This window comes from Lithobates pipiens, unplaced genomic scaffold (assembly GCF_037356315.1).
Source record: "Lithobates pipiens isolate NorthernLeopardFrog02 unplaced genomic scaffold, aLitPip1_a1.2 Scaffold_22, whole genome shotgun sequence".
Classification (NCBI taxonomy): domain Eukaryota; kingdom Metazoa; phylum Chordata; class Amphibia; order Anura; family Ranidae; genus Lithobates; species Lithobates pipiens.
Window position 1 is genome coordinate 220,793,723 of NW_027507784.1, and position 13,399 is coordinate 220,807,121.

The 13,399-nt window shown below is 43.5% G+C and overlaps 1 protein-coding gene across 7 annotated transcripts in view; it reads left to right on the top strand.

Moving 5' to 3' along the window:
- Positions 1 to 13,399, top strand: part of VPS35L (VPS35 endosomal protein sorting factor like) — a 1,440,208-nt gene that overhangs the window by 420,801 nt on the left and 1,006,008 nt on the right. For all 7 annotated transcript variants that reach the window (XM_077448861.1, XM_077448865.1, XM_077448864.1 and 4 more), the window contains one exon: positions 748 to 841. In XM_077448861.1, coding sequence (XP_077304987.1) covers positions 748 to 841 — 94 coding nt within the window. The remainder of the gene's footprint in view (positions 1 to 747; positions 842 to 13,399) is intronic.

Genomic DNA, 13,399 nt, shown 5'->3' on the forward strand with positions numbered 1-13,399 from the left:
TAGAGGGGATAAAACCGACCTGGTCCAAGTGTATAAGCTGTTGCAGGTGTTGTGCTAGTCGGTTAGCCAAGATCTTGAACAGTTTAAGGTCCACATTCAATAAAGAAATTGGACGGTGGCTGCCGGGTCTTTCCCATCTTTGTAGATCACTGAAATGTGGGCACTCAAAGAATCCGTGGCGAATCCCCCTCCCGCTCCGATTGCATTAAATACTTTTAGCAGACCCTAATCTCTAAGGGACTTATTACAGAACTAAATCCCCAGGTCTTTTTTAAGCATTAGAACCCCCTGCAAGAAGCTTATGTATGTGTATTATGCCTATGATTACTCTCATCCTTTTGTAGAGCAGTGTAAATGCTCCTCCATTTTATTTAATGAGGATTGATGTCTTGATCTTCAGGATAGGATCCACGCCCAATTTACATTGGGTTTGTACATATCTAGTGATATTTAGGCTTGATATGCCATCTCTCTCAAAATATGACGTGTTTTGACATGTTATATTCTACCTGCTATGCTATTGAGCTGCATTTCCCCAGTGTAGGGCATTGTAGGAGGAACTTTACAAAGGTAAGCCTTTACACCAGGGCTGCATGTGTAATTAATAGGTTTGCACAAAACCTGCTTCCATAAATGCTACCATAACCCTTCACCAGTGTGATGTTCAGTGTGAAAAGATTTTAAAGTTTTTTTTTTTTTTTTTTGTCGGTTGTTAATTTATTTGTTTTTTTTTTCATATTTGTATAGTGGAATATCAGAAAGTCTTCCTCGGTTAACATCGATGATAAAAGGCATTGGGGATCCTCTTGTATCTGTGTATGCTCGAGCGTACCTCTGCAGGGTAAGATCAACACAGACTAACATATTTTTCTATGAATCAGCAACATTAATGCTGGACACCGAGATGAAAAATATTTATTAATATTATTTATTAAAATAGACAGCAGTTACAAGTGATTTTTTTTCTTCTTCTTAGGTTTGCATCCAAAAATTACCATAACATAAGTAGCTTGTAGCAAATGTGATACATACAGTATAACATATGTTCGACAATTCCTTGAGCGAAGAGTTTTGGGCAAAGTAGAATGGTTTTCGTAATATGTGAAGATTTACCATGGCAAACATATTTTATGAACAAGGCCCTGAACTCCGAAGAAAGTTTGTGGGACTTTAATGGGTAGAGTTTGTAAGATGTTCATCTTGAGTAGATTGCAGCATCTGAACCATGGCTAGATTTTTCCATTTTCAAGTTCTACAGTGAATATCGTTGGAAGTTCAGCCTATAACAAGGTTAAGGTTGGAGGGAATGTCGGTTCCCAAATACTGAATTACTTGCTTGGCCCAGAGTTTAAATTGGTATGGACTGGAGCTGTAGCTGGAACTGTAATATTCAGTACCTCCCATTTTTTTAGATTGACCTTAAAAACCGCTCTAAGGAAAGGGCAAACCGTAACAGATCGTGGGCAGCCCTGTCTCGTTCCATTGCCAATGAAAAAATAATTTAAGCCATTAACCCTGTGGCTCTGGGGGAAGAGTGTAGAGATCATATCCAGGAGAGGATTGGAGGAGGCATGCCCTCCTGTTCAAGGGTAATGTAGGGAAAGGTCCAATCTACCCTATCAAAGACTTTCAACATCTGTGGACAAGCATATCGGGGATATTGGAGATTTTGGCCTGTGCAGTAACATTTAGAGTCCTAGTTGGTTGTGTTGCCCCAGTCTTCTCTTGTTCCAGGGAGATAATGTGTTGCAGAATGAGGCTCGGTCTGTCTGCAATCATTTTTGTGAAGAGTTTGAGGTTGCAGTTAAGCAGAGACATGGGCCTGTAGCTTGAGCATTGAAGGGGATCTTTATTTATTTGGTTTGGGGGTGACTGAGATGCTATTGCATAATAGGTCGGTCTGTACAGGCTGTCCTTCACAGATGGCAGCAAACACTATTGTGTTGTAGATTGTATAGTAAGCATTTGTGATGCCATTTGGGTCTGGGGCTTTATACTTTTGTGTCATGTGGCATGGCCAGTTTTGGGAGGTATGATTGGTTGTTTCTGTCCTGTAAGATGTTGGCTAGAGTGACTGCATTTATCCCCAAACTTGTAGAATGTCTAACTCTTATGAGCTTATGCTTAACATCATATAAGGAGTTTTCCTTTACCCATTCCCGTACCCTTGTTTGCTCTGCTTCAAGGTCTCGGTCAGGTTGAGTTTTATGTTTGCATTTGAGGATATGTAATTTGGTCAGTAAGTCAGGTAAGGTTTTTTTTCTCTGTGCTGCTTGACCCTGTGACTATGCTTAATCAAGATAAATCTTAGATAGCATTTGTTTGCAGCCCAGAGGGACAGAGTGTTGTCGACTGAGGTCCCATTGGTGTAAAAGTAAGCATTTAACGCCTTGAGAACATCTTGTTTAGGATCAGGGTCTTATAAGAGCAGCTATTTGAGGCCCCAAATAAGAGTCTTAGGGGTACCTGTGTGGGTATCACCTCCAGGGAGATGGGAAGATGAATGAAGAGGAATGTGGACAATTTCTGTTTTAGAGACTATTGACTTGGTAGTGTGCTTTATAAGAAACACATCTTTTATGGAATTGGGGGTGGGGGGGTAAAAAGTGCAGTTTGGCCAGAGAGTCTGGGAATGCATTTACCCTTTTTAAGTATAATGAATCTGCTTTCCTGATTGATTTGTTTGTTGAGGAGCTCCTCGGGGAGAGAGGGATTTTGGAAGAATGCTGGTCCCTTTTTGATTTGGAAGAGGGAAATGGTAGGCCACTGGAAATAATTTATTAGCGCATTTGGGAATTTTGTCCCCTTTAAAGTGTCTCTTGAAGGAAAGCTAGTCGGGCCTGTTTTCTCCACTTGATCTCTTTTCAGGTGAATTGAGGTTCTTCACTTTCCAAAAGACCATTTTCAGTGCCATGGCCAAAACCAATGTCCCCACCCACCACCACCTCCAGACAGCTGATATGAATAATGCACTGGTAACTAAAATAAACACTATATAAAAAACAAAAAAAAAACAAAAACATAAGCTTACCCCATCTGAGTGTTGTCGCAAGGCCAGAAAAGCTGAGGGGATTTATTGTAGTAGGATGAATTTCACAAGTCAAATCTTCAAAGGTGAGACATTTTCTTGTAAATTGGGTGTACTACAAGTAGCAATAAGACTATGAGCAGGAGTCCCTCTAATGTTGGCATTGACTTGGGAACTTCTTTCAAAATCCCTATCATGCTTTTCAGAAAGAGACATGGCGCTGTCAAGATGAAGAAAAACTTCAAAGATAATTTTTGTAGTTAAGCCTTTGGGCTGTTCAATGATCTCAACCCCATCCTGCACATCTCTCTCCTCCAAGTTCTAGAAGATCTTCATTGCTGAGGGTCTCAGTGTGGGACCTAAACAGTTCAGCAACATCATCTGGTTCCACTTACAGCTCTAACTGTCCTGCCATCTCTACAATATTTTCAGTAGCTACATGATCTTCAAAGCCTTCAGAATCATCAACTGTGGGCGTCATTTTTTCCAGGCCCTATTCATTGTGGTTTCCTTTGTCACTCGAGGCATCTTTTAGTTTTAATGCAATCCAAGATGTTGAAACTTTTCCACAATTTGGATGGGACTTCTTTACATGCTCCTTTGTCTATTGCTGCAATATACTTACTGAATGTTCTTTTTAATTAATTTTACTTGAAGGTGACTATTACACATTAATCCATTGACTGCAATAGTGAGGTGGTATTTGGTGGTAGGAATTGCACTTGAATGTTGGGGGTTCAGCTCATCTAGCGTTCGAGGGTGTCCAGGGGCATTATCGACAAACATCAAAATGTGCAAAGGTATATTGTCGTCCTTGCAATAGGCTTTCACCTCTGGAACAAAGCAGGTGTCAAACCAATCTTCAAAAAGGGCTGGAGTTACCCATGCTTTTTTGTTCACTCTCTAATGCACTGGAAGTCTAGTTTTAACATAGTTCTTCAAAGCTCTTGGATTTTGCCAGCTGTAAATTAGCAAAGGCTTTAAATTTAGGGTGCCAGAAACATTGCCACCTAACAAAAGATTTAATCTATCTTTAGCTGGCTTGTAGCCTTACATTTTTAGTTTTTTCTGTTTTGCGATGAAGGTTCGTGCAGGCATCTTCCAAAATAGCCCAGTCTCATCCACATTAAAAATCTGATCCATGAGTAGCCTCCATCTTGAATAATTTTGACAAGATCGCTTGAATAGCTTTCTGCAGCAGCTGCCTTTCCTTGTACACTGATGTTATGTAGGTTAGACCTCTTCTTAAACCTAACAAACCATTCACGGCTTGCAAAAAAAAAAAAAATCTACATCCTTGGCTGCCTCACCTACCTTAGCTTTCAGGTCATTGATTAGGCTTAAGGCTTTACTTTTGTATAATTGCCTGGTTCACAGGAACATGGCGTGTAGTCTGATTTTTCTACCCAAAGTATGAAGAGTCTCTCTGTCTGCAACAATGCTATTTCTTCTTTCGAATTGTTGTGTTAATGGTTGTAGCGCTTTTAATTTTTGAAATTATTTTTCTCTGTTTTTCATGACGGTGTTAACTGTAGTCTGAGTGAAACCTAGCCTTTGGCCTATTTCAGCTTGAGTTACACCATCATACAACTTAATAATTTTAGCCTTCATATCCAAGGTAATAGATTTTATGGATTTTTTTGAACTATCTGCCAATATTTAATGTACAGTACACAATAGGTACCTGTACCAATCAAAATACTGTAGGAGTTTCTAAAATAGTTTACAGTACATATTTCAAAATTATCCCTAAATTACGGTATTAGGCTTAAATTCGCCCCCTGCTGGACATATTGTGCACACGCAACATCCAGTATAGATGGAAGTTCCCATTTTGTTTATCAGCTACCTCCCAGAGGCCGCACCGCATTGCTCAGAACCCCAGAAGATTTGCCTACGTTCTGTGAACAACTGGACATACCGCTGGTGGACATACCGGAGTGGTGTGCCTTCTATTTCCCTACTGAGCCGTGGAAATCAGTGGTTCTTAATGCATCGCCGAAGAGTCAACGACCAAGCTCCAGACGTCGCAGACTAGACCCCACCTCTCCTGGCGACCGCCAGTCAAGAAGGGATCTTTCTTCACGCAGCGCGCACCTTGCTGACACCCCGAGAAGGGACCGCCATGATGCCTAAGTTACCCTACCACTTTCTTTCTTGCTTCCGCTCTCCGCCTGAAGGCAACAACATACTTTACCAGCTCCTTCCCAACAGACGCCAACTGTAGGAGCTACCTCCTTCCTCCCATTTTTCTTCCCCCCCCCCCCCTATTTTTGTCTCCCTCTCCCCCCCTCTTTTTTTCCCCCCTTTTTTTTCTTTTTCCCTTTCTCCAGACTCCTTTAGGCACGAACAGCCGAGTAATCTCAACACCTTGCAAGAACTGCCTACGTAGGTGAATCTTCTGGAACTTTCACTTTGGGCATCCTAGTCTACTTGGATCCAGGTACTGTCCATGCTCTTGCACCTGCCTGCCATGGGCTAGTTTTTTGCAATAGGATCCTACCACACATCGAGACTTTATCGCAACCCACTCTGCTTTCAGGACTGTCCCAACATTAGCGTCAGTACTCTGAGACCCCCCTCATCCGCTTATCACCCCCTCCCTTCCCCCCCCCCCCCCCCTCCTCTCCCCCCCCCTCCCTCTCCCCTCCCCCCGTCCCCCTCTCTCCTCCCTCCCCCCCCCTTTTTTGTTGTTTTTTATTTACCTGGTGATTCTACTTAAGTGCCGTGTTTTCTCCAATGTCCAGTTGATCATTTATATTACTGTTATGTTAAGTTCACGCTTCGTTTCTCCCCCCGTGTTTTTGGGACCTGAAACGTATGTGTGACATGTTAAAGATGCTTCTTTGTTTGTTTTCATTTTACACTAGTATCTTGTCTTTGGAAATCTACATGTGATTCCTATGCTGCCACCCATGACCTGTACACAAGACAGATTCCCTCAAATCCCTCATACTTGCCTGACCCTGATCTTCCGTCTCTGCAATGCCTGCTCGCTCCTTGCCCCTGCTTAAGCTAATGTAATAGGCAACGGCCGAAAGTGGTGCCCCGCACTCCTGAGCAAACCCCTGACCAATGCGCGTGCCTAGGTTTCGCCCTGCATGGCTCATACATTCCTCTATCACATCCATTTTCTCTCCTCATCCTCCTTGGTGCTACTCCTCCAGTCCCTTCCCAAGCTTACTGACCCCACACAGCTGGTCATACGACCTGAGCTGACTGTCCGGCTTCCCCCCACTAGGTGGATAGGCACGCCTACGTCCGCCTCCGGTACAACCCCTATCAGGGATCTGTTTGGATTCCTGACTACTTTTCTCCCCCTTCTGCTATTTCCTCTCCCCCTCTCTGTTCTCTCTCTGCTCTGTTCCCCCCTTTTTCCCCTCTCTCCCTCCCATCCATCTTCAGTTCCCCCTCCTCCCCTCTACTGACAGGGTCGCTCCTCTCCCTGTCCCCCCACTCTCGGGTCGTGAGACCGACCCCTACTAAATACAAAACTTCTATCATATAATTACTACTTTTTGCGCCCATACTGTCCAGACCTCTCAATTAAATACAATGCAGAAGGATTCAAACACGCAGACACGCCTCTCACTGAAATGCCTCTCCCTCAATGTGAAAGGCTTAAACCTCCCAGAAAAAAGATCACAAATCCTTTTGGCCCTCTCCAAAAATAAGGCTCACTTCCTCATGCTACAGGAAACACACTTCCGCTCGGATGCAATCCCTAAGCTGACGAACCATATATACAAACAAGCTCTTCACTCCACTAATCTAACCTCCAAGACTAAAGGGGTCTCTATTCCTATTTCCAAGTTTGCTGACTTCCAACTGACTGACTCCTTGTATGACCGAGAAGGTAGATATATCTTTATTAAAGGCGTGTACGCTTCCAGACCTATTGCGGTGGCCAACATTTACTGTCCGAATGAACACCAAGTGACCTTCTTTAGAAAAACATGTGACCTTCTGTCCTTATTTAAGGAGGGAATTTTGATTCTGGGAGGTGACTTCAACGTCCCACTCAATCCGATCCTGGACTCCTCTACGGGCACTTCTGCACTCCCCTACCGCGCTTTAAGACAGATTAAGATTCAACTACAGAATCTGACTCTCCACGACACATGGCGCACCCTGTTCCCGACTGACATAGACTACACCTTTTATTCCCATCCACACCAGAAATACTCAAGAATAGACTACCTTTTCCTCTCCCAGACTGACCTCTCTCTCCTTTCCCGAGCTACGATAGAGCCAATGTTCCTCTCCGATCACCATCCCATCACCATGACCCTCACTTTCCCTGAATCTAGACACGTAACCAAAACCTGGCGGATGAACCCCTCTCTTTTAAAAGACCCGGCAAACATTCAAAAATTAGATACCAGAATTCGCCTGTACTTCCAGGAAAACATCTCCCCTGAAGTCTCACCCATCTCACTCTGGGAAGCACATAAGTGTGTTTTGAGAGGTGAGCTCATCTCTGACTGCGAAGGCCAAAAGACAACACCAGGAAAGGATCACGTCCTTTATTAACACAATCCAGAGACTTGAAACGGCACATAAGCATTCGGCCTCGCAAGCTACATTGCAAGACCTCTTGTGCGCACGGTCCTCCTTGATGGATGAACTGGGTAAACGCACTAGACGTAGATATGTCTTCTAGCAAAAAGTGTTCTACGAACACAGCAATAAAAGTGGGAGGCTATTGGCCTGTACGATTCAAACTGCCAAAGCTTAATCCCTGATTCACACCCTTCGAGACGGCCAGGGCTCACTCCTTTCTAAAAACGCAGACATAGCGGCACACTTTCAAAACTTCTACTCTGCACTCTACAATCTACCGGACAATAACGTAGGGCCCCCTGATGCACCTGACCGACTCTCGCGAATTAGAGAATTCCTAGCCCAATATAGTCCCAACTCAATTACCCCACAGCAGGCTGCGACCTTGGACCACCCACTCTCCCTCGAGGAATTGTCCCTCGCTATAAAGCAAATGAAGCCAGGCAAAAGCCCTGGTCCTGACGGCTTTCCCCTCGCTTACTACAAGAGCTTCTCCGAGACTCTCTCCCCCCGACTCCTGACAACACTGAACTCCCTCACAGACCCATCTACCCCTGCAGGGGATATGCTGACAGCCCACATAGCCGTTATCCCTAAAGAGGGTAAAGACCCATCCCAGGTCTCTAACTACAGGCCTATCTCTCTACTGAACGTAGATATCAAGCTCTATGCCAAGATGATCGCGAATAGACTATCACCACTTGTCCCTGGCCTTGTCTCACCTGACCAGGTGGGGTTTGTCCCGGGGAGGGAGGCCAGGGACAATACTATTCGAACGCTAAATATTCAACACTGGCTTTCCACGAATAGGATTGAGGGATTCTTTCTCTCACTTGACGCGGAAAAGGCGTTTGACAGGGTGGCCTGGGGTTATATGCGGGAGGTCCTGAGGACCATTGGCCTTCCCTCCCGTATGCTTGCCTATATTAACGCCCTATATACCAACCCTTCTGCAAGGGTGAAAGCCAACGGCCTCCTGTCAAGCGCCTTTTCCATACGTAACGGCACCCGGCAGGGCTGCCCTCTTTCCCCCCTGATATTTGTGCTAACATTAGAACCTTTTCTCAATAGATTACGAGCCAACACAGACATCCAAGGGGTCGTTATTAATCGCACAGAATACAAAGTAGCCGCATTCGCGGATTATATTTTACTGTCTCTGCAGTCGCCCCGGACATCTTTAACCTCTTAAAGGACATTAAGGACTTTGGTCTTCTATCCAATCTTAAAATCAATTATTCCAAAACCCACGCCCTCAACATTTCCTTGCCCCCTCAGGAGGTATCCCATTGCCAAGCGTCCTTCCCCTTTCAGTGGAAGAGAGATGCTATAACTTATCTTGGCGTTCAAATAACCAAAGACTTGGCTGAGCTTTATGCCCACAACTTTCTGACAACCCTAGCTAGAATCCAAACGGACCTGAAAAATTGGACCAACCTTAATGTATCCTGGTTTGGCCGTTGTGCATTAATAAAAATGATAGTCCTTCCATGCATTCTGCAGACGATCCCAATCCATATCCCTCCGTCCTTCCTGACATACAAGAAGCTATGCTCTGCTTTTGTTTGGAAAGGCAATGCCCCATGCATTAAATATTCTTGCCTGACTTGTCCTAAAACCAATGGCGCCATAGCCCTACCTGATCTCTATCACTATTACTTAGCATGCCATCTGACAAGACTGTTGGACTGAAAATTTCATAGGAAGGGGAAGATCTGGGTGGCCTTGGAGGGTTCCTTCTCGACTTACCCCTTACATACCCTCTCTTGGCTCGCACAGACACCCTGGCCCGTCTCCGTCAAGACGAACCCGCTCATCCACACTTCCCTGCTAGCTTTCAAGAAAGCGGTAGCCTCTCATCAGATCACCTCACATTTAGGCCCATTGACACCTCTGAGGGGGAACCCAGACTTCCTACCCGGAGAATCGACAACATTTCTTTCACGGGAATGGCCACATGATGTTCTAGCACAGCACTTTTTTCATAAAGGACGACTTCGACCCTATGACACCCTTAAATCCATGTCTCGCACAGAGGAGTTTCCTTTCTGGACCTACAGACAATTGATGCATTTCTTCACTTCCAAGAACTACACCGACATTTGGACAAGACGACTTACTCCATTCGAATCCCTTCACGCCCAGACCACGCCACAAAGACACCTCATATCCCTACTCTACTCTATCCTACAAGACAAAACACGCTCCTCACAGACAGAGTCCTCCAGAGCATCATGGGGTAGAGACCTGCATATACCATTTACAGAGGAAGACTGGAGTGCCATCGCCACGTATGCACACAAAGGGTCAATGAACGTTGCCATTCAAGAAAATGGCTACAAGATAATTACAAAATGGTACAGGACCCCATCCCGCCTACATAAATTCTCTCCCTCAGTCCCAAACATCTTTTGGAGATGTAACAATGAAGAGGGCTCTATGCTCCACATATGGTGGGATTGCGCCAAGCTCCAACCATTCTGAAAACAGGTACATTCCATAATAGCGCAAGTCACCACTTACACACTAGATTTCAATGCTGGTCAGTATCTCCTCCACCACACCTCTCTGCCCAGGCGAACATATCACAAGTGCCTGGCCATGCACATGGTCAATGCAGCAAGATTATGCATCCCTGCGCTTTGGCGCTCCACCCAGATTCCTACTATCAGAGATTGGCTGACAAGAGTCGCTAAAATTGAAGAGATAGAAGAGCTGATTTCTCTTTCTCAGGACCACACGCAGAAATTCTCCGCCACGTGGGCCTGCTGGACGCACTTTAAGTCCACGGACAGATACAAGTCTTGCTTTCCACATTAATCACCCGAGTTGAACCCTGGTATAGCCTGTGTGATGAGTTGGGGCTGGGGAGAGGCGCGACCCCCCCCCCCCATCCCCTCAATTCCCCCCCTGATTCTTCACCAACCCCCCCCCCCCCCATAGCCCTACTTTGGCCCCTCTTGGCCCTCCCTTCCCCTTTGTATCCCCCCCTCCACCTTCACCTTTTCTTTACTCCTTTTTTATACCCCTCATAAGTATACCCTATCCCATTGGCACACTACCCAACCCTGAGGCCCCCCACCTACGTGTAACAAAGATACTGGGAGGCATTTAATGTTTTTACTCCTTAATACTCCTGTGGGCAAGTCCCTTGACCCTTTTCAGACCATGAGAGGACCTGCTGAGGGTGGTCCCCATGATCATTGCTTACTATACACTTACTGCTACTAACCCAAAGCCTCTTAAGACTACGTAACTGTTGGTAGTACATATACTAGTTTTCTCTGTTTACTGACCACTTAGGCTCAGTACATTCTGTATTCTATTTGTTCTTGCCTAATCAGTCGCGTATAACTGTATGTATACTCTATCAATGCACCACAAAGTCATGGAAGCTGCTTTTGTCTACCCATGTACTATGACGTGTATCTGTTTGTTATGTAAGAATAAAAACTTTTTTGAGGAAAAAAAAAACACCAATTTACATCACTCTTGTACAGTGATACCCAATGTATTTCGAGTTGATGTGTTATTCCTCTTCATCAGGAGAAAGTGGCATGTGTATCTGATATCTACAGTTTATAAGGCAGAAAAAGAAAAATAAGTAAAGGGTATAGGTATTAGAGGTCGACCGATATGGGTTTTTCTCTGGCCGATGCCGATATTTAGAAATCATGGCGGCCGATAGCCGATATATGACGCCGATTTTTTTGGGCCGATATGTTAGGCCGATTTTATTTTATTTATTTATTTATTTTTAATCCCCCTTGATCTAACACACACCTTTCCCACTGGGGCGTTTTAAGGCGCTTTTGGGCTAAAAATAGCACCTGTAAAGTGCCTGTAAAATGGCTCCCCTGCAGTCTGCGTGAAAGACAGAGTGCTTTCACACTGAGGCGATGCGCTGGCAGGATCTTAAAAAAAAGTCCTGCAAGCAGCACGTTTGGAGTGGTGTATACCGCTCCTCCACCACTCCTGCCCATTGATATGAATGGGCACCACTGCCGGAGCGCATGCAATGCGATTTGGCAGCGGTGCTTCATGGGCTCATTTAACCTCTTCCTTGGCCGCTAGCTGGGTTATATGTACCCCACTAGCAGCCAAATAGCGCCGCTAAAATGATGGTAAAGAGCCGCTAAAACTTGCGTTTTACCATCAACGCCTGCCCGCTCCAGTGTGAAAGCGGCCTTCATACGTGATACAGAAAATTTCTTACACTTAAACATTTATTAAACAAAACAAACCTCCAATCAGTTTACTTGTATGTATGATTTAGAAAAAAAAAAAAAAAAAAAAAAAAAAAAAAAATATATATATATATATATATATATATATATATATATATATATATATATATATATATATATATATATATACATATATATATATATACATATATACATATATACATATATACATATATACATATATACATATATATATATATATATATATATTAAATAAAAACAGGTAGTCAAAACTTTTGGACAAAAAAAAAAAATGGGCTAACTTTACTATTTTTATTTTATTTTTATTTTTTAAATGGTGTATTTTTTTCCCAAAAAAATGCATTTGAAAGACCTCTGTGCAAATGCCGTGTGACATAAAATATTGCAACAACCGCTATTTTATTCCCTAGGATCTCTGCTAAAAAAATATACATCTTTTTTGGGGGGTCTAAGTGATTTTCTGGCAGAAAATACAGGATTTTTACTTGTAAGCAACAAGTGTCAGAAAAGATTTAGTCTTTAAATGGTTAAACTGAGAACTTCTACACACTGAGATGACTTCATTCATTCAAGTGTAAACATTGTATCTTTCTGTTCTTTTCTTGGCAGCCTGCCCAGAGTGGAGGAAAGGGTTGCTATGACGACTCAGTCAACTTTGAAATGACTTCTGTATAGAAGTCAGTCAAAGTCCCCGCTGTAGTTCTAAATCGGCTTTTTATCAGCACAAATCGGCCGATGCCGATTATTTAAAAACCGGCAAATATCGGCCGATATATCGGCCGGCCGATATATCGGTCGACCTCTAATAGGTATACAAATATTTATACCAAGCTAAATATGCAGGCAAGCAATAAATTAAATAAAGCCAATATCTACTAACCATGTAGAAACAAGTTTTTTAGATATGTCAGATCAAGAATTTTTAAAAACTGGAAAATATGGCTGTGCTGGCCCTATAGCACACCGAGAGACTGGAGACAACCCACACCATGGATCAAGATGGTAGAACTCTGACAATAAACATGAAATAAAATTTGTAAACTGTGTGTTGGTGTGTGTATATATGTGTAACCCCATTAATGAGTGTATCTGATGTAACCACTCAAGAGTGTGCCTAAACCCACCTCAATGGGTGCACAGCATGAAAAAAAAAAAAAATTGAATAATTAATATGTCTGATCTAAAAATAAAGACAAACATTGGTATGTGGCAGGATATATGTAATCTCTGTACCAGAGTAACACAACCCATGAAAGGAGAGAGGTTCTCCGGTATGCTCGTTATGCGTTCCCACTCCCCCAGATTGGCGTAGGTTGGGGAACCACAGGTCCTCATGACTACGCCCTGCCCCTGGGGGTAGTGGGATCCATTGAATGAAAAATAATTGTGTTGTAATATAAAGTGCATTGCATCAACGACAAATTGATTCAATGTGCGATCATGTCGACTTGTCTCGGGAATAGTATGTTTAATGCAAGCTAGACCCTGGTAATTGGGTATGGAGCTATAACGTGCATCAACATCAATGGCAACTGTTAATGCTGTGGGTTTGACGTAAAGTCCATCTGTTTTGCAACAC